The sequence below is a fragment of the Notothenia rossii genome, assembly GCF_949606895.1.
Source record: "Notothenia rossii genome assembly, chromosome: 2".
Taxonomy (NCBI): Eukaryota; Metazoa; Chordata; class Actinopteri; order Perciformes; family Nototheniidae; genus Notothenia; species Notothenia rossii.
In genome coordinates this window covers 6,136,610-6,159,077 of record NC_136904.1, presented here as the reverse complement: position 1 = coordinate 6,159,077, position 22,468 = coordinate 6,136,610, and the positions used below count along the sequence as shown (strand labels likewise).

Genomic DNA, 22,468 nt, shown 5'->3' with positions numbered 1-22,468 from the left:
GAGCAGTTCCTGAATACACGAAACTGAGTATAAAGTGAAATGTGCAATAAGACCATAAAATACAAATAACATAACACACATTTATACAAACCTAAGAAGTTGGAGTAAAACATGTGATGTGCAGCAAGAAAATATAAAACAAAACAACACTTAAAATAAATGGAATATATAAGAAGTTAAAAATAAATATGTGCAATAAGACAATAACATAAAATAGAATAATACATATTTATATAAACCTGAGAAGTTAAAGTGAAAATGTGCAATAAGACAATAACATTAAATATAATAATACATATTTATACAAACGTAAGAAATTAAAGTAAAAATGTGCAATAAGACCATAAAATGAGAAACAGGAGGAAATGGAAGAGCAGCATTTTCACTTCCTGTGGAAAATCCTTCAAATGGAAGAATGACCTAAAACCACAGTTTGCATAAATACAATGACATGTGTTTCTGTCATCGGTCTGGAATGTTTTTAAATGCTAAATGACAGCTTAATAAAAAACAAAAAAAGTTAAAATGTGCATTAAGACGATAAAAAAGAATACAAATGTTTATATAATCATAAGAAATAAAAGTTAAAATGTGCAATAAAATAATTAAAATAAAATAAAAATAACTTATTTTTCTAAAGATAAGAAGTTAAGGAAATAATGTGCAAAAAGAAGATAAAAGAGAATATAATATTTGTAATTTGTATTTTATAATAATATGTAGAAATGTTCACATTGTGCTTAAATATATAAAAATAATCAATATGTTAAAATGTGTATATAAAAATATATGCAGTGATGTTTAAGTATTAATAAAACCAGAATTTTGCTTGAATAGTACGGTGTAATATTGTATGTTTTGTAATTTTGATGTTACATTGGGCATTTGAATTATGTTAGATAACATATCTGATATATATTATGTTGGTTTCACAATAAAAAGAATAGTGGCGCCATCGTGTGGCATATCAACAGAATAATACATAATGCAGAATCTCTACATTATAATGTTACTGAGAGGATTCAATTACCCCGTTTCTACAACTGAACGTTAGCTTAAATATCGGTTTAAAAACCTTATAATTGCAATAATTTGACAAATGGGACTGTTTTCATTCAATCTCTGAAACCTCAAAGTAATCTACTCTTTATAATCAGGATTTATAAACGTATGTTATATCAAGTTGTTTTATTAAACTCTTTTCTCCCTCATATCTATATGCAACTTTCCTTTACCAGTCATCTTCAACAGTAAATAAAAACAGAGCTCTATCCCAGGTCAAATGCACACTAAAGGGTAATAATGAGGTTCAGCAACAGGAAAGCATTACAAATAATGGCATTTGTATTATATTAAATAAACTATCCAAGATGTGTGTTTGGTGCAAGAGAGAAAGAGAAATGAATTGGACAAAAGCAAAAGAGATATGAGAGAGTTTTTATTGATACATTAAGCCTAAATGAATTATGCTGCGTTCACATCAGACGCGATGCGATGTTTGGGGGCGGCACGATTACATGTTAAGGCTGCTACACACCAACCTGAGACCAAAGGACGCGTACAGAAGGCGTTCCGACTTTTACGTCCGCTATGTCGCCTGCATCGGCTACGCCGCCCGCCTACGAACACACCGCAAAGACTTCAGTCGACAGTTGCAATAACTGTCCTTACCAGCAGGCAGCGGTAGTGTGTATTCGACAATGAGAGTGATTTCTTTGGCCGACTTTCTTTGGCCGATTCAACATGAAATTCAACATGTTGAAACGGCCGCGGGAGGTGTGAAAATGTGCCGTAAAGCAATAACGGTGCGGGACACACCAACCTGAGTAGGGCGCCGCCATTGCCCGACTGCCTCTGACGGCCTCTGACTCCCAAAATCGGGTTGGTGTGTCAGGGCCTTAGAGTCCATGCAGAGACACGGACAGGCGCAAATTCGCTCCGACGCCGAGCATGAAGCGGTGGACGCGAATTCCGCGGCGTGATTGAGGCGATTGAAGGGGGCTGCGACAAACTCAAGCGTCATATTCGCGCAACGCGATCTCGCGGTAGCCAATCAGCGGTGAGGATCTCAGCCTGCCGTCACTGACGCTCAACCAAAAAATATCAGCCATTAGCAGTTAGCAAACAGAGCTCACAGCTCCTCATATCTGTTCAGAAACTATACAGAAGTTAAAGAAGAACAAACCACAGACTGTCTGTGTCATGGCGAATACAGTCGCTGGTTTATTTACGTCTGTATAGGCCGTTGTTGTGAGTGTGGACGGAGCATATACAACGTTAGCTTAGCCAATCTCCATTTAGAAAACACGCATTTCAAAAGGTTTTTCGCCTGCCGTCTGTCTGCAGACTTGTCAAAGCATTAATTCATGGTTTTTACTAACCGGTATTGATATGTTGTTACTTCGGCATCATTTTTGAAAAGTGTATTACAATCACGGTCAAATATGTTCATTTTGTTGTAGTTGTAGCTAGGGCTGCACGATTTTGGGAAAAAATCTAATTTTTCTGACAAATATTGCGATTCGATTTGCGATATTTGTTTTTAAGCGACCCAACGGAAGTTTATTGTAAAATGCGGCCATATCTCCGGCTAGGAAGATCGCATCAACATGCTCCCGTCTCTAGCACCCCCGCAGCCCGAGCTACGAGTGAAAGAACTAAACTTACATGAAACTTCCGTTGGGTTGCTTTAAAGTCAAGGTTCAGTTTAAGATTCACCCTGTAATAGAAACATGTGATGGAGCATTACTAACCTGACTCAGACGGTTTGTTTCACCAAACTATCTAGGAAAGCTCCATTGGAAGCCATTTGGAAAGGGCAGGCACTTTCAAAAAGACTTGGCAGGTGATTGGATCAATCTGACTATCACCTTCTATCATGGGCCAATTCTGATTGATTAACAATGGCTGGTAAATGTGGAGCACAGCACTTCTGATTGGTGTGGATGACTGACACACAAGAAGAACAAAAAAAAAGTAAAATAAAAAAAAAATGTAAAAAAAATCGCAGGCTTTGCGATTTGATAATCGCATCATTTCAAATCGCGATTTCGATTTAAAATTAATTAATCGTTCAGCCCTAGTTGTAAACCCCCTAGCCAGCGCGTCTTGTTTGAATGATGCGAGTAAACACAGCTGACAGCCGCGGTGAAACTTGAGCGTTTAGAGCGATGCGATTATTCGCATCGCGTCCGGTGTGAACGCAGCATTAGGATAAGGCGGAACAATTAAGTTTGACATGAACAATAAACCATAAGCATTATAATGATTGGATACACATATCAATCAAGTTTTAAATCATAATGGAGTACATGATATTACAATCACTTGTGAAGCTACATAGGATTACACTGTAAACAGTGGTTAACACCATAATAAACACCACTTATAACCCATAAGGCACAAATGAAGACTCGTTATTTGATAGCATTAAAAAACAAGAAGTTTAATGTAGTCAAATGCAACCGATAAAAAAATGGGTGTTCTCAAATGGCCGCTTTCTTAGTTTTCAAAAGAGGGCAACGGTTGGTATTTGACCTTTGATGCTCTGACTTTGTACAGGGCCACTGTACTGATCATGCCAACGGCTGCAAGAAGACATCCAACGATGAACACCAGGTTCAGATTCAGGGGGGTCCCTGGAGAGAAAGAGAAGCGTTATTTTAATTTGGCATTTCCAAAGACTAACTCCTCAGAGGACGTGGTCGAATTGTCTTATTAGTTCAGGAAGGTCCCCAACCGAGTGAAATTACCCGAGGTCTCTAAGTGGCATCCATGATAACAGCTTTTTAAAATGTTGATGATAGGAAAGGAGCTTTGATGCTTGATATCTCCTTTAGGATACACTGGAAAATCCTGCCCCACAATACCTAAGGCCCATCACTTTTTCACTAAAGTTAGAACCTAATCTGCTCATTCTCATATCAGTATCCATGCTTTAATGATAAAAAATATCCTTTTTTTTTTCATACTGCCTGTACTGCAGCAACTCTTTTCACCGTCTGTCTGAAACCAGAGCCCAGTCTGTTGTGAATGGCCAACCACTTAGCGATGTCCCGCCCCTTACATAGAATCTGTTGCAGCGCCAGCCAATAGGAGCGCAAGTTTTACATAGCGATGTCACTATGTTCCAGAAGTCCCATTAAGGAAAAGTGGTTAGGAAAAGACATAGGACCTAATTTTCACTTTTCAAACGTAGCCTCAAAGTAGGCAGGTGTTCTGAGGGAAAACGTACCTGGGCTCCCGGTGCTCTCCGCTGATCTCTTCAAACGCAGAGGACCCTGGGAAATGAAGTGCCTGGCACTCTGACTGATAGCCTCTCTCTTGCGGTGATGATGATGCCCAGTAAGGGGGGAGTTGATGCACCGCTGTGAGCACCTGGTGCCGTTGCTCCCTGCCTCACATATCAGCACTGAACAGCTGATGTACACCTGAACGCAAAACAACACGCTGTCATTACATCAGCAGATATACAGACTTCTCATCAAGTGGAAGAATAACAGAGCTGTGGTCGGACCAAAGACAAGATATATTGACACGTTTGTACTTTTACTTTTGTAAAAATGTCAGACTACATGCAACAGAGTATTCCTACACTGGGGTATTCATTATTTGTATTAAGTAAAAGATCAGAGAGTATAGACACATATTAGATTGTTCACCTGGTCGTGCAAGCCGAGGAATTTGAAGGCCTCCATGCTGAACCTGAACTGTCTCGGGTTGGCCCTCTGATGCACTTGAACCGTTTGGTCCAAATTACACCTAACAGTAACAACAAAAAGAAAAGTTAAGAAATATTGCTTCTGTGAGTCCATGCCTCACAATTGGTAATTGCTAAAATGTCTAATCTAATGCTAATTTTGATACATTAAAAGGAAATAAATTCAGAAACCAATAGAAATAAATTCAGACACCAATAGAAATAAATTCAGACACCAATAGAAATAATTTCAGACACAAATAGCCACATTTGGCGTAAAATACTAGTTTATTTTTGCATGTACAAAAGTGTGTACCTGATGGAGGACTGCAGATGGAAATGAGAAGCAAGCAGAAATGTTCTCTTTTTGAGATTAACCTATGTGTATTGATGGTCCTTGTTCAATAAAGACAATAATAATAATGGTTTTGCCTGATTAAATACCATATTAATGCACTGCCTGAAAACACCTACGGGCAGTTTAGTCACAAACCTCTGACACAGCACATCTTTCCCAATGCATTGTTTTGTCCCCTGTTGCGTGCTCATGCCTACCCATTCTCGATGATGGAGTATGTTGGCCAGTAGTTGGGGGTGTCATATGGCGTCGCACTGCAGGACTCCACAAACAGCTGGGTGTTGTTGACGGTAGATTTGGCCTCTATCTGCATGTAGATCCTTTCCGTCACATCGTACTCCAGAGGGTACAGACCTGGATCAATCATTTGTCTATATTGGCTGTCTGGGTAGAACTCAAACTCGTAGGTGAACTTTCCGAAGCCTTTATCCCACACCACCACGTTCCTCCTGTGTGCTGTGAAGCCCTGCGACACGTTCCCACGTTTGGGGTACTGGCAGTAGAACTGGACCTCCAGCAGGTGGTTCCTGGTGATCAGGTCGTGTATGCTGTCCACTGTGGTGATTTCATTTTTGAAAACCATGTTTTCCTCATCTTCCTGCAGAGTTAAAGATGACATATTGTGTTACACCGAAACACTGTAAAAACTGTTAATTTGGTAAAACTTTAAAAAATGAGGCAACAGTTTCAAGCAATTTTATGAGTTTTTGTGAACTTTTGCATTTCTTTTGCTGCTTAAACTGACTTTTGTAGTTTGTCTGAATTTGTTTATTTCCTAGGCAGGTTGGATGGCACCCCCAATACCCAAATGTTTCTGCACAAGCACTAAGAACTGCACAAGCACTAAGAACTGAGTTTTTCATTCATAAAAAGTATAGTTTAGAGAAAAAACCGGCAGGTGATGAAACCGATGCTCTATTGTTACCTCGATCTGAGTGCCGCAGGCGTTGAGGGGTACGACCGCGATGATGTGCGAGCTGTTGGAGTTTGTCTGCAGGTTGCAGGCCGTGTTGCTGGGGTCATTGAGGCGTAAATTACCCTCATGAAGTCCAGAGAGAGAAGATCTGGTAATCTCTACCGTCATTGAGGACTCATGGCAGGTCACATGGGATTCAACTAGAGCAAGAGATAAATAGTTTACAAAATAAATACACATTACACTAATGGTTCTAGTCTACAGGTGGCAGTAACGCTCCAGAACAGACAAGAAGAAGAATGCAACGCTAGTCAACAAAGATTTGCAGTGACTTGTTTCCCCTTCAATATTGTTTCACCAAAAAGAAAGGTTTCAGTTCATATAAATTCAGGACATGGGTGGTGTTTTTCGCCGAAGTAATGGGTTTGATTTTATAGTTTTTACCCAAACACAAATGCTTTGCAAAAGCCCATGAAGCCACTAATGGAATTTAACATTTTGGTTATAATATAAACGCCATTCCAGTTCTAGTTCTACTATAAAATGTTGATGTTAAACAAAAATCATTCTTACTTAGTCTTTTAACAATGTTCACCAGAACGCACCTCATCTCGGACTGATAGATGCCGGACCTGAAAAGCATCAGTGACCAAAGATTTATCTTGAACCATTTTTTTTTTTTTTAAGGAGTAATGCCTGTTACTCATTCAGTAAGGCTGAAATGTCTTATTAAATCATTACAGGTGTTTGAATTGTAGATAACTTTGACCACATACTCACTAAAATCAATATGCAGACGATTTATTTGTTTATGTCAATGTCTCTGGCAGAAGCAATCATCAATTGGGATTTCTAACTTTTAAACACATTTGCATCTGACTTCTGTATTCTTTAAATCCTAATATGTTTCTTAGTCGTAACTAGCTTTTTAAGTTTGATTCAAAAATATCGAACTGGTACTTACTGTGGAGATTGGGTGACGTGGTAATGGTTACCGTTATAAATTGTGGTTTGAGGGGGGAGGGTAGAGGCGGGACTGTAAAATGTGTGAAAAGTGAAATCAATATTTAACACACACAAATGCATACTAGTTGTCTCAAATAGAAAATAAATGTAAGGCTCACTCACTCGATTACTGATTCAACAGCAAAGCAGATTGGGTAATGATCCCCCACATCATCAGGGCCAGGCGTCCACCTAATGACAAAGTCTCCATGTGTGCTTCTGTGCTTGGTGATATTCAGTGGCCCACTGATGATGATATCATGTAGTCTGTTTGAAAACAAAAGAAAGAAACCAGATATTTGCTTCTTATCGCTGAAGTTATCTCACTAGCAGAAATGCTGATAATGTTCTGACCCCACAAGGCTATACTCATCACGTTGATTCTCACTTACGTTGCATGTGAAGCTTGTGCTCGAACTCTGATCTCCACTTCTTTGCTGACCTCTGCATTGATGTGTTGTCCATTTTCAGGGGTTGGGTGCACAAACTTTGGCAAGTAGAGTCCATCAACACATGAGGGAGCAGGTGGGTCCACTGCAGTTAAAAAGTGCAACAGTTCTTTAAGAGTTCTTGATCAGTTCTTAAAACCACTTTGTCATTGTCTGTTGTTCAAAACATCAAAGCTGTCGCAGCAGATTATATTCATGAGCTGTCAAAGGCTAAATATGTGCAGGTTAGGGTTTTGAAGAGGGAAATACAAACATTATTATCTTACAATTAAGGCTTTTCCACTTGTTTGTGCGGATTGTTGCAGAAAGCTGTGAGGCCGTATTATCCCTGACATTTTACCACACCCGCATTCATTTTCAAATGAAACCCATCTTCAATACCATATTTGTAAGTTCCTTGATTATGGCCTCTTGTTAATTCACCGACACAAAGACAACATTTTGAAAATGATTCCTAAAAATGAGAAATTCCACCAGATGGCGCTATACACCACTTGAAAGAAATCAAAAACGACTGCTTCAAAATACTAATGGAATGATTTTTTTTTTAAAGATCCAACAATCCTGGCATTTTTCCCGATTTATACATTTCACAACCCTAATCCCTAACATTCCTAATATTTTACCTGAAAGAGCCGGTCATGTACATTTGCATAAACCTAAGTAAAATTGCAAATCCATAATAATTTACTAATTGAGGACAAGTAAAACCTGACTCACCAAGAAAGGAAAATTGCAAAGGCAGTTTACTGAGAGGAGGCGTGGTGCCATGCAGGTGTCTGTTGTCTGTGGTGGTTGGAGTCAGCCACGGCCAGTATGTGGTTCGAGGTGGGGCTGGTGTCTGACGTGTAGTTGTTGCTGGAGTTGAACGATGATACCACCATGGGGTTGTGGTTGGTGCTGCAGTTGTGGTCGGTGCTGCAGTTGAATGATGATTCCACCACCATGGGGTTGAGGTTGGTGCTGCAGTTGTGGTCGGTGCTGCAGTTGTGGTCGTCGCTGTAGTTGAATGAGGATACCTCCCCCCCCGGTTAGGATCAGGTGTAGTTGTTGCTGGAGTTGAATGATGATTCCACCACCATGGGGTTGAGGTTGGTGCTGCAGTTGTGGTCGTCGCTGTAGTTGAATGAGGATACCTCCCCCCCCGGTTAGGATCAGGTGTAGTTGTTGCTGGAGTTGAATGATGATTCCACCACCATGGGGTTGAGGTTGGTGCTGCAGTTGTGGTCGGTGTTGGAGTAGAATGATGATACCACCCCCATGGGGTTGTGGTTGGTGCTGAAGTCGTGGGAGGATATGTGTGGTAGTAGGATCGTTTTTGCCTCATGGGAATCAGTGGAGCCTTGTAGGATTGGGTTCCATCGGTGTAGGACAGAGTGATGGGCCTTTCCGGAAAGTCCTCCACCACCAACTCAAATCCAAAAACACTTGGGTTGGCGATGGCATTGCGGTAATGTAAGGAGCAGGAACCCTAACAATGTAAACATTCAGACATTTAGTGAGGCAAAGGATCAGTCAGGTATTGGACAATGTATAAGGAATCTTTTTTTTTTATTATTTACAGACCTGATCCAAGACAAAGCCTGAAGGTTGGTTACATCCGCTGCACTCTACATTTCTGATATTTCCATATCTGCAGCGAACCGTGTCGCCATCAGGGTCGAAAGACATCAGCTTGTAGGTGCGTGGGCAGTTCTGGGGAACTCTTGAAAGGACACATTAACAAGAGTGAGGAACACTGTTCTGCCCATAAAACCCAAAAGGATCAAATAATCAGAGTTATAACTGCACATGTGAGGTAGTAGAGTAAGCACGGCCACAGTGACTTCTTTTAGGGTGGTGCCAAACCCACCCTCAAATAATTTAAATTGATACTTATATGCATATTACACACCCCTTTCAAAGAATAAACACAATGCGAGTTGACCTTTTTTTTAATGAATATAATTTCATTCAAATGAATGGAAGCAGTAGACACAGTTATTAAATAGAGGCAATTGTAAAGCAATCATCTAACAACTATTTTGGGAATCCAGCCAAGGGTAAGGCAGAACTGGAAAGGTTAACACCCATTTTGTCACTTTACTTTGTGAGTGCAGAGCAGAAACTGTCTGCAGGACTGCACCTTCATGATACAGAGCCATTTAATCAGACAACAAAATAAAGAAGGAGCTTACCGAAGGAAAGGTAGAATGGCAATGTCTGGGGATCTGTTTGGTTTGCCAGTGTCAGATCTTGTTCCCAAATCTACTTGAGTTTGAAATCTCCAACCTGAAACCCCATTACGTGTTGGGATCCAACAACAGCTACTTGCCCTGATAGGTGTGCAAACAAATACTGCATTATACAGATGCTTGTTTTTATTTATTATTTTAGGATAAGCATCAAAACAACAGATACAAGTGTTTGCAATGCAATTCTGGAGACTCCACAAATATAACATTAGCATGATTTGAGTCAGAGAAAAAGCTCACCTCATCTGAAAAGGTTTGTCAGTTGAGACTGTTCTTTGTTGAACTGTTTCTGTTTCACACCATTGTCTGTTGCGTTGCGGTGCATTGGTGCTCCTGTCAGTTATGCCTCTCTGTTGATTAGTGATATAGCCACAGTTGCCAGAGCTACATGTCTGGGAATGGGAGTACTGACACCCATCATAGGTCGCCCTATTGCGAAAGTCCACCTTTGAAAAAAATAATAATATTAATGCATATTTCTATCGCTATTTCCAATGTATTTTGTGCTTTGACATATACCAATCAAGGTAAAAAGCTAGACAACACATTTAAAAAAAAAAAAAAAAAAGGTAAACTATATTTAATGTATGGCAAAAACTTTAACAGAAGTGAGTGTAAAAATAACAACGGCATAAATATGAATAAATTAGTGAATTATTAACTGACGCAAAGGTTTCAAAGTAGTTTCTCTCACCCTAAATGATCCATCAGGGTTTCTTCCTTTGTAGCTATAGGTCATGGATCCCCCGTAGTGATGTGATGCAGACGCCAGTGTGACCAGCTGAAGCAGGAGCAGCAGAGCGGCGGCCATCTTTTCCTGAATTCACCTCTGTCTCCAAGTATCTGCTGCTCACATCCTTTTATACACACCCGGCCATGGTTCCTCCTTACAAGTTAGGACCTTCATCTATTGAATCAGACCAGCTACATAACTAGTTCCACAACATTTCACTGTCAATGCTTTAGTACACCCACAACGATAACAAAGCATAACATTTGATGATAAAGAACATTTGCTGGCAGCGTGTTGACATATTGTTGTCATTGCTAATGCTAAGGAATCAATTTCGTAAGTACATCTATTATTGTGTAAGACCACTTTCAAATGACCCGGGTGGCCTCAGGCTGTGACTCTTGTCTGGCGTGTACATTTTGGAGCAGATCGGACAATGTTTAGCCGATGTTTAAATCCTCTAAAATGACCCGTTTCTCATTCCTCTGACTTCCGCCTCCTCGACTCCTTGACTCTTCGACTCCTCGGTCCTCCGGTAGTGACCCGGAAATCGATGTCAGCGCGCCATCTTGAATCACATCTAATTTCTCTAAATGCACATCAAGGATCGAGGATCGAGGATCGAGCATCGAGGACAGAGCATCGAGGAGGCTCTCTGGAGGAGCTCTGTAAATTCTAATCTCCACTTAAAAAAAGCCCATTACTTATAATGAAAATCACCCTTGAATGATGGGGTAGTAGACAAAAAACGTCAGGGATCCAAACCACAATATATGCTAAGTACCCTGTGTCAAGATTGATGCTAATTTAAGAAACTTAATTATTTTTTTTTTGGCACACATTTGGTTCCATCAGTGCCATTTCACCTTTCTCAGGTACCACACGGTAAAACAAATGTTATGTAATTGAAATATCACTATAGGTATTCATTCCAAATACAACTGTTTTTGACCTTTTTGAAATATTCTCCCTGACCTCTATACCAATTTTGGCAACAAAGCGTAATGCTGTGCAGTTGCCAGGCAGACCTGCGCGCATTACGCAGGGCCCTTTATCTGGAACCTCTTGGTCGATTTGGGTGATTGACATCTCTTTGTAGCCGTTAGAGCCAATAGAATCTAGGGGCAGTTCATACATCCATATAAACATGACCATTGGTCAGTTAAAACGAGGCGCTGCGTGCGTACCTCCTAAACCGGAAGCTCCGGTAATGTAATGATGGATAATCAGTAATACTTTCAAAGTGACATTGGATTAACCTTCAGCAGCGTTTGTATGCCCTTGAACACAACTTTTGATCACAAAACAGCAAAGGTAAGACATAATTATCATCATGGCTCTGTAAACAGACGTTTTTTTCTTGCACTTTCCTGGCTGCTAGCTCAGTGAGTTTTGGTTGTACAGTGATGAGACCTATAACAATGGAATCTGTGGAATATACTACTACTCTTCCCTGTAGTGTGTGTGTGTGTGTGTGTGTCCCTTTAATGATCTTCCCTTTGTTTGTCCGAGCATTGATTGATGGCACCTGGCCGCGGCGTAGCTGAGGAGTGAAAGGCCCGAGCCAGTGTCTCGCCGGTCTCTCTGTAGGTGGAACTCGTTTGGGTGAGCAGCTACCTTTTGATGCATTGGTTTGGCATTCCACACCTTGCACTACACCATGTTCACACACCCACACTACTGATCTTACTGACTAACACACCTCAATGTGGTAGCTCCTTTAGTTTGCTGATTTAATAATAATACATATCTTTCTTTATATCCCTTTTCCACAATAAATTACACTCTTTATTTGTAGGCTTTGGTAGATATCTACAAATAAACAGTAGATATTTTTCATAAAACCATATATTGCTTCACATAATAAAATATACAACGTCTGTAGCCAGATATGATATGCTTTAGGAGCTGTAGGTGTGTGTTTTACAGGTTTGTGTTGTACAGCGTGTAGGTGTGTGTTGTACAGTGTATAGGTGGGTGTGGTGTATGAGGTGCATCCTTTAATTTCCCCATTGCAGCAACCAGAGAGAGGTGAGGGAAATTTAGTCTCGATGAAAGCCAATATGAAATATGCTCGCAATTATAAGAGCAATGTGTATACCAGATTTTGTGAATACTGGTCAAACTATACGAGTAGTTTAGGAGTAGTCTGTAACATGTAAATCATCACAAATGATACATTCTGCATTAGCCTAAAAACTCCCAGCTATTTAGCATTGTTACGATCTCAGGCACGTAGTATGTAGGACCCAAATGCAAGACCCGGGAGACAGAGGTAAAGTATTGTTAGATACTTTATTTTTCCATGACTTAGCAAAAAATGAACAAAAAAGGTAATCACCAAAACTCCAGTCGCGATGACAAAAAACAGAGGACAAAAAATGAAGGTGCTCACGCAGTGAGGAATCAAAAACCAAAGAGTTCCTAAAGCATAGACCTGACATGACAATAGACAAGACGAACTGACACTGAACACTGGGAGAGAGGGGAATTTAAACACAGGGTAACAAGACACAGGTGGGAACAATCAGGGGCGGGGCTGACACTGATGCGCACAGGAGACACACGAGGAGTGACAGGTGAAAACAATCAGGGAATTAGACACACCAGGGAACTAACGACAGACATGAAAAACACAGGGAAAAGGACCAGACAATAACCCAGGAGGAAAAACATGACCGCAAACACCCAAACCTAGACAGACAACACTAAAACCCGTGACATAAACCTGGGGGTGTGACAAGCATCACATTGGATATGTGCTTGACTTATCCTGAATTTGAATTTTTAGGATCAACTCGCTAGGAGGACTTCCTGTGGGCGGGGCTAAAGGAAGCCAATTGGAAATATGTCTGCAATTCCATGAGGAATGTCTGTGCCAGATTTCATGAATATCGGAGAAACTGTATGCGACTACCACACATTAGGGGGCACTACTGAGCTGTTTTAATAAAAACATCCAGCCCCCTATTGACCAGGATGAAAATGCTTGGGTATGCCTATTTTCCAAGACAAACTGAACATATCCACCAAAATGTGTGATAATTGGATAAATTGTTGATAAATTATGAGTATTTTTTCTATGGCATGCGTTTTTGCGAAGACGTTTTGATGAATGGCGGCCATGTTTTTTTACTGACCTTGCACATTTCTTATGGATACATATGTGACCCACCGCTGATGATGTATGACAAATGTGGTGTTGATAGACAAAAATAGATATTTAGATAAATATTTAACTGTTTCTAGCATTATGCTAATTAGCACAACATCTAAGTAGGCGGAGCTTAGGGGCTCTTGAGGCTTTTTTGTAGAGCAGCTCCATCCGGACATATCAGGTCAATCGGACTTAGGGTGCGCACTTCAGAATTTTTCAAATATTTGATTTTCATAGGGGGCGCTAGACAGCCAGCGTTCAACTTTTGGGTAATTTCAATGCATTTTCTTTTCTTCTGATTTCTGGGGTCAGATAGAGTACTCAGACACTTATTTTCCACCAAGACTCAGGTCTGATGTTGTTTGACATTGCAAAGCTGCCATATTTGTCAAGTTACTAGCAAACCAAATCATGTGATTAAAAACATTACCATTACCTTTAGTTGTTTGAGTAGAACCCTCTGTAATAATCTACCTCAACAACACACTCTCACTCCATAATCGTCCAGGAGCGACGTTTGGTCAGGGTCCCGTGGCGTGCAGTTGTGACGCTCCTAGGCTCCTTCAGCTTCATAAAGGGATGCAAATAGCTTTCAACTGATTGCAATGTATTCCCATCTGCTGCGGGATTTGACGCTCATGGAAGCACGGCATTCGTTTGTGTCGGCTGCCCTTAAAGGCAATGTGAGCGTCCATTCCCATTGGATAACGGAGAATTGTACACCCGGAAGTAAGTATTCCCCTTACTGTCGATTGATTTTACAGTGATATCTGCACTACTCATCGACTAAAAAACACCAGATTATCCTTGTTAATTACACAACATTGATTGGTTTAAATTGTGTGCAATGCTTTTGTATTTTTCCCCTTCGATTCGGAGAAACAAATATTTTTTCGGAGTAAAGGATGGCAGAAGACACTACACTACCCAGAATTCCCAGCTATCGTTTAGGACTACACCTTGTGCTCTGTTTGACAAACCCGTCTTTTTTCATCATTCATTCCAATGGCTGGCGTCTGTCACGTGATCTTAAAATTTCTCCCTGCAGAAAAAAAAAACATGGCCAAACTTCGTTTTATTCTCGGTGGAAAATGCCTATTTTAAAGTTAGTTTGGCCATTAAAATGTGTTTTGATGTCATTTGATGCGAGAAATATGAGTTGTCATTTCAGATTATGTGAGCAGTGGATGTACATGATCTTTAGTTTGATAGTTATTACGAAGATTACTTCAGGAAATTGCGTCCATAGAACGTTTTCATTGTTACCAAGGTGGTTGCAGGGACGCTGCTATCGATATTATTTCTGTTATGTTGTGTAACTGTTTAATGGTGTTATCTTTATTGCTACCCGTTTCCCCGTCAATGCATAGTGTTGATCCACAGCGCAAATTTATTAGTTTAACAAAATACGCATCTAAAGATACGTTATTTTCCCCTGTGCAATTCCAGTCTCACATCTCACATCACATCGTCATTAACAAACAGACCGAAAACATTTAAAAAAAATCAAATAATACTTTATTCCGAGTGTGCTTGCTTTTCTCTTTGAAAGTCATCACATAACGGCATTGTAATACACGGTTCGGCTGCATTAAATATTACATATCTGCCGTAGTTCTCTATTTATAGAGCCCTGATGAGAAGACTTCTAGACAAACATGAGGAACTGCCGCCAACACTGAAAACGTGACGTGGATCATAAATATATCAGCAATTAAACAACATCTTACATTTCTTTTCACACAACACGTCTCCCTGCAATACCAACACTAATTCGGCTGACTTTTATATTTGATCCAATTGGTAGATAGGCTGTATTTAAACCATAAAGGTGCACAGCTGATAGAAAGGGACACCTGGTGGTTAAAGCATGTTATTGAATTTCATTATTTTTATTATTAGATATTAATAGGATCCCTATAAAGTATATTCATTACTCGTTATTCTCTACTAATAGTTAATTAAAGACTGTATATAATGACTATTTTGCACATCCCTTTCAAGATTTCAAGATTTTCTAAGGTTTATTGACATATTCACAAATGGTGTAGATATGCAATGAATTAAAAACTTGGGTCGCAGGTTCCTCAATAGTGCATTACAAGACGTCTATCAATATTTGTGCATACCTCCAGCAATGTTAATTATGTTGAAGCACTTATTTGAACTGATATTATACGTATTATACTCTTATAGGATGTAGATATTTCATCTCCGGCCTTGTCAGGTATTGAACAATCAATAAATAAAGAACACAGAATTATTAAATATAAAACACAGAATTTGTGTGATTATACTAAATGATTTACAAATAAACACCACTGCATATTTACAACTGTTACACATGCTGATGTAACGCAAATGTTTCCAACTTGGGATCAATAAAGTATATCTTATCTTAAGATGATCGAAGGCTACTGCCATATTTGCAAAATAATTCTCTGAACCTTGACAAGTACATGTTTCAGGCTTATCAATTAACAACAGGAGGGGTCACAGACATAAGGCCATCTGTTAAATAAAGCTCTTCTGACCTTAGCTGACATGTGGGTATAGATATTAATGCTGCCCATTATGGGCACAAGCAATTTTCACCCATTTATTAATTATATGTTTTAAATTTTAGTGTTTCCTATCCCCTAAACCTCCAGGGATGTACACAGTATACTGGCAACTTCTTATTATGGGAAATACGAAAACGTCTTTTAAAACTACAACTCCCAGTAGAGACGTGCCATAGATAGAGAACATGTTGCGAAACACAATATCGATAGCAGCGTCCCTAGCAACAAGTAACAAGTAGTTAATAATAATAAAATACATTAAGAAATTGAAATCTATTCTTTGACACACAGGAAGCGAGTGTAAAGACTTCAGAACAGGAGTGATGTGATCCACTTTCTTAGTGTTAGTGAGGACTCGAGTAGCAGCGTTCTGAATCAGCTGCAGCTTTCTAATAGATTTTTTAGTGAGACCTGTGAAGACACCATTACAGTAGTCCAGTCTACTGAAGATAAAAGCATGGACACGTTTTTCCAAATCCTGCTGTGACATTAGTCTTTTAATTAGACCCTCCAGAAAAACGCGATTCTGCGATCGCAGAATTTACCGCATAATCAGCAAAATGGCGCAGATTTTTAAAAGGCCGCATAATCCCCGCATTTAATCCACACAAAATTGAGAAAAAAAAGTTGACTCGTCTTGACGTGACTTCATCAGCTCGCGCATCACAGAATGTAAACAACACTGTATAGAGTGAACGTGTGGAGCTCACACGATAGAGAAAACACCAAGATGAAAAAATCTAATCCATCTCATTTACCGACGAACATTTCTACTAAAGACCGGGCAAAAAGTGGGGGGAAACTATTCTGCACCCCGTGCAACTGTGTGTTGGAGCATAAGAGAAAATCGACGGGGACGACCCTCTTTGATTCATTCGAACATTCGAAAATGCTTTCTGCTGCTGCGGACAAGAAAGCCAAACAACTCACGTTCAGCGAGGCATCAACCTCCAAAACCCTTTCGAGGGCTACAAGAAACGAAGTGAGTAGCCTACAAGATTGAAGCTGGTCAGATAACGAACGAGTAAATTAAAACGGAATGAGGCGGAGAAGTGTGTGTGTGCGTGTGTGTGTGCGGGGTGTGTGTGTGTGTGTGTGAGATAAAAAAAAAACAATTGCTTTTACAATAAATAAACATTGAATGTGTTTAATTGAATAGTAAAGGGGTTTAACGTTAGTGGCAGTTTGTGTGTGAGAGAGAATAAATAAGACAGCCCAATATTAAAAAATGTTTATTCTTTTTCCCCGCATATTTAGCATATTTCGCAACTTTCCGCATATTTCGCAACTTCCCGCAATTTCACCGCATAAAATCACATAAAAACTCTGCATGTTTAATCGCATAATCAAGGATTTTAGCCCGCATAATAAAGGATTTTTGCCCGCGTTTTTCTGGAGGGTCTATTTAATCCTAGATATGTTCTTTAGTTGATAGTAGGCTGATTTAGTAACTGTTTTAATGTGACTGTTGAAGCTCAGGTCAGAGTCCATGACTACACCTAGATTTCTGGCTTTATCTGTTGTTTTGAACATTGCAGACTGAAGCTCAGCGCTAACTTTTATACCTTCTGCCCACATGTCATATTTGTCAACTCAGATGTTTATTTACCTATAGAAACAACGTTTTTTCTGTCCTTTAAGTAGGATTCAAACCAATTTAGAACTGGCAGAAATTATGATAATGTTCTGACACCACAAGGCTATACTCATCACATTGATTCCCAAATACGTTGCATGTGAAGCTTGTGCTCGAACTCTGATCTCCACTTCTTTGTTGACCTCGGCATTGATTTGTTGTCAATTTTCAGCGGTTGGGTGCACAAACTTTGGCAAGTAGAGTCCATCAACACAAGAGAGAGCAGGTGGGTCCACTGCAGTTACAAAAAAGTGTTATTGATCAGTTCTTAAAACCACTTTTTAATTTTCTGTGGCTGAAATATCAAAGCTGTACACAGCAGATTATATTGATTAGCTGCCAAAGGCGATATATCTGCAGCTTAAGGTTATTTGTTTAGTTTTATTTCTTTGTATATATATTATTATATATATTTTGGGCGGAATAGGGTTAGGATTTTCCAAAGAACTAAAAAGTCTTTATACAGATTTAGAACATGTACCTTCTTCTTAGGCTAAACAATGTATTTTAAAATCAAATGTTAGTACAAGGTGTTGCACATTAAGTTGCCCATACAGCTGCAAGAAGTGCATGCCAATCTACACCCATTGAAGGCAGTGCAGCAACAGCTTTCCTGTAAGTATGGAATGAATCATTTAGGACAAGTAGAACCTGACTTACCAAGAAAGGAGAATTGCAAAGGCAGTTTACCGAGAGGAGGCGTGGTGCCATGCATGGGTCGTTTGTCTGGATTATTCTCCACGCTCCTCCACCTCAAAATAAACCTTTTTAACACTCTGCCGTGTCCTGCGTTTGGGTCCTCTCAGGTAACCGTAACACAAACTCCATCTCAATGCATACAAAGATGCTCTTATTGCCGCTAAATCTGCCTACCTCTCCAACATCTTCACTGACCCCTCCCGTAACCCCCCACTCTTTATCCCTCCTCCCTCACTAATTACCGCCCCATCTCCAACCTACCATTCCTCTCAAAAACTCTTGAACGCATCTTAGCCAAACAAATTCACTGCCATCTCCAAACGAACCAGCCTTGTGAACCCCTTCAGTCTGGATTTCGTCCTCACCACAGTACAGAAACTGCACTCGTCAAAGTCCTCAATGACCTCCTCACCTCTGCTGACACTGGTTCCCTCAATATTCTCATCCTCCTCGACTTGAGTGCAGCCTTCGATACCGTGAGCCACAACATCCTGCTCACCCGACTCAGGGACATTGGCATTGAAGGTATTGCACTCAGACGGCTCCAGTCCTACCTCACTGAATGATCCCACTTCATCTCCCTCCCCAACCACTCCTCTGCCACAGCTTCAGTCACCCAAGGCGTTCCTCAAGGATCAGTAATTGGCCCCTTCCTCTTCATCATTTACATCCTCCCCCTTGGTCCCCTGGACTTCCACTGCTATGCTGATGACACTCAGATCTACCTCAGCACCAAATCCCTCCATAACCCACCCCTTACCCCACATCGATTTCTGTCTGACAGTTATTAAAACTTGGATGCAACATAACCTCCTCAAACTGAACAGCAACAAAACAGAACTCTTCCTAATCGGCTCCAAACCACCCTCAGCAAGGTCACTAACATAACACTCACCATTGATGGCACCATTTTCCCCCCCTCCAATCAGGCACGCAACCTTGGCGTAATCTTTGACCCCACCCTCTCCCTCGAACCTCACATCTGCCAAACGGTCAAAACCTCATTTTTCCACCTCCGCAATATTCCAAAAATCCTACCCTTTCTCACCCGCCCCGCAGCCGAATGACTAATCCATGCCTTCATTTCCTCCCGCCTTGACTACTGCAACTCACTTCTTTATGGCATCAGCACTACATCCCTCAACAGACTCTGATGGGTTCAAAATGCAGCTGCACGTCTCCTCACGCATACCAAATCATGGCATCACATCACCCCAGTCCTCAAAGACCTCCACTGGCTTCCTGTCTCCCATCGCATCAACTACAAAATTCTGGTCCTCACCTACAAAACACTCCACCATTTGCCCCCCCCCTTATCTCACAAACCTTCTCACTCCTTATCAACCCCCACGGTCCCTCAGATCCACCGCAGCCGGACTCCTATCCATTCCCACATCCATACTCTGCAGCTTTGGGGACAGAGCCTTCTCAGTGGCAGCTCCTAGGCTCTGGAATTCCCTCCCCCAAGATCTCTGTGACTCTGAGTCCCTCACAGTCTTTCTGTCCTGCCTCAAAACACATCTTTTCAACTCTGTCTACCCATAAGCCCCCCCCCCTCTCAATCAACTTCCTCTTGACTGCCTTTTTATTTTTTTATCTTACTTGTTTGCCTGTCCTTGTTTGTCTACCCTCCCTCATCCCTCCCTCATCAAAGCGTCTTTGAGTCGTGAAAAGTGCTATATAAATCAAATGCATTATTATTATTATTACCCGCGCTATGAGGCACTATTTTTGGATACTTTTTTACATTTTCACCCCTTTTGCCTTGTTCTCAAAAAACGTTAAGTTTCCAAATGTGACCGGAGGAATGTAAGGGGAGTTGACAGGGGACTCTACCCGCATTATGAGGCACTATTTTCGGATACTTTTTTTCATTTTCACCCTTTTGCCTTGTTATCCCCAGGTCCATGGAGGAATGTAAGAGGAGTTGACAGGGGACTCTTGCGGGCTCATGATGCACTATTTTCGGATACTTCTTTTCATTGTCATGCCTTTTTCATGGTTGAATTTAAACATTTTTTTTATTTACATTTTGGTCAATTTGATCCAGTTCTGGCCACCCAATGTTGCCATCACCAGCCCCCGCGTTGGTGTGGAGGTGGGACCATTTAACCCGGTGGTAACCCAAGTCCTCCCTTGGTCCGTGCACCATGAATTGAAGCATCGGACCCAGTGTTGCAATCACCGGTTACAACGCATATAAACGGAGAAACAGAACAGAATTTTAATAAGATTCATTGTGTCTGTTTTAGTAAGGATGTCGTCCGAATGCCCGGTGTGCAGACTCTTCTATCTGGCATTGCTCCATGACCTCCGAGAGACTACCCAGCTAGCGGGGAACGTTCTCTCAACTTTGGCTAACGTTACCTACAGGTTCTAATAATGTTTTAAAGAAACGTTTTTATCTGATATTCAAAGAACCTTTTTAGGATGTTTATTATTTGAAATAATTTTCCTATAAGGTTTAAGGTTAACTAATACATAACGTTTTGCCTGCAACATTCTAAGGATGTGTTTTGGACGTTGTTGGGGTAACACATTAAAGATGTTCTTTATAAAACGTTCCCTCAATGTTACATGATAACAAAAGAAAAACATCGTCCAAGCAATATTCTGAAAATGTTTTCAGGAGGTTATACTTTTTTTAATAAAAACTCACAGCTAAGGGTGTAATTTCAATGTATATTGTGTTTCTTTCAGTTTTTCTCTGTTGACTTGTGGACAGGGGCGGACTGGCCATCGGGACGTTCGGGATGAATCCCGATGGGCCGGTACTGAAGTGGGCCGGTCGGACGATCTGGGCCGGCCGGTAACCGCCAGGGCTCGACATTATAAATGGCCCGCTGGCCCGGAAGCACTATTTAGACACCCCGGGGCAGCATAACGTAGGCTACTTTCCACTTGCCCGCTCGGGCCACTAAAAATATTGTTTTTTTAGATTGTCCTGTGGTATTGGTATTTTGACTAGCAATTTAGTTAAATTGTTTCGTTTATTAACGCTACAACTAGCGTTCCGTGAGTCGGTTGTCGTTGTTGGGTGAAAAGCAAACAGCTGTTTTCTGCGGAGCGCGAACAGGCTCCCGTGAGCGGGAGCGCAAGCAGGCTCTCGTGAGCGGGAGCGCGCTCCTTCACTACAGACTATCGCGCCACCTAACCATTCGCCAAAATGTTTTTAATACCAGCGGTAACCGGCCAAGCGCCGGGCAAAAAACTATCTTCAAATAAAAGAAAGTCACCGGAGGAGTTAAAGGAGCGTGACAGGGAGCATGAGAAGAAGAGGGAGAGAAAGTTTCAGCCAGCTTGATCGATGGAGTTGGCTTCTTCATACAGTGGTGCAGTGACCGTCCTAAAACCCTTTTATAATCTATCGATTAGATTTATGATTCGAAAATGATAAAAGTAGGGTAGACATGTGGAGATTATCCGGCTGAACAAAACGTGCATTTATCAAACAGGTTTGTTTTCCACAGACCTTATTTCCAGCTATGTTCCCTGTGGAGAAATCCCATTGCTTTTTGTCGAGGGAACCAGCAGCTTACTTCCTGGTTTTAGGACGCGTCACTGCACCTCTCAATATGATGCCAATATAAACAAGGTCTTCTGTCGGCTCTGTACATCAATTCCGACCTATGCTGACAAGTAAGTGAAGAGTAGAAAATATAAAGGTATTGGCAAAATGTCCCAGCAGTTTAGGATAATGAAGGTTCTAATCAAATCAATTACATAGCCATTACATGTCTAACTCCTAATGACAGGAAGGCTGGCCATCGGGGTGCATTATATAATAGCAGATTTTTTTTAACAATGACTACAATATCATTATTTTAATAAACCACATATGAATGAATTGAGGAAAATTAGGAAGAACTGATGATTCAAATGTTGTAGTACAAGTCTTAATGTAGTGCATAAATTACTATTGCAACAAATGTGTTCATTTTCTTCATTATTAGTCGACAATTTGCTAGCGGTATTTACTTGCGGTACCGTGGTGGGCCGGGCCGGTCGAGAGTCCCGG

The 22,468-nt window shown here is 40.7% G+C and overlaps 1 protein-coding gene across 1 annotated transcript; it reads right to left on the bottom strand.

Moving 5' to 3' along the window:
• Positions 1-3,114: 3,114 nt before the first annotated feature.
• On the bottom strand, positions 3,115-14,160 carry LOC307028233 (uncharacterized protein). Its single transcript, XM_079663088.1, has 15 exons — positions 13,988-14,160; positions 10,356-10,568; positions 9,902-10,107; positions 9,605-9,742; positions 8,994-9,132; positions 8,148-8,898; positions 7,371-7,512; positions 7,102-7,245; positions 6,938-7,009; positions 6,547-6,605; positions 5,983-6,173; positions 5,255-5,655; positions 4,662-4,761; positions 4,235-4,430; positions 3,115-3,638 (listed from the first exon to the last, which is right to left on the bottom strand). The coding sequence occupies exons 2-15, from the start codon at positions 10,470-10,472 to the stop codon at positions 3,502-3,504; spliced, it is 2,793 nt and encodes a 930-aa protein (XP_079519214.1). The 5' UTR covers positions 10,473-10,568; positions 13,988-14,160; the 3' UTR covers positions 3,115-3,501.
• Between the last annotated feature and the right edge of the window lie 8,308 nt (positions 14,161-22,468).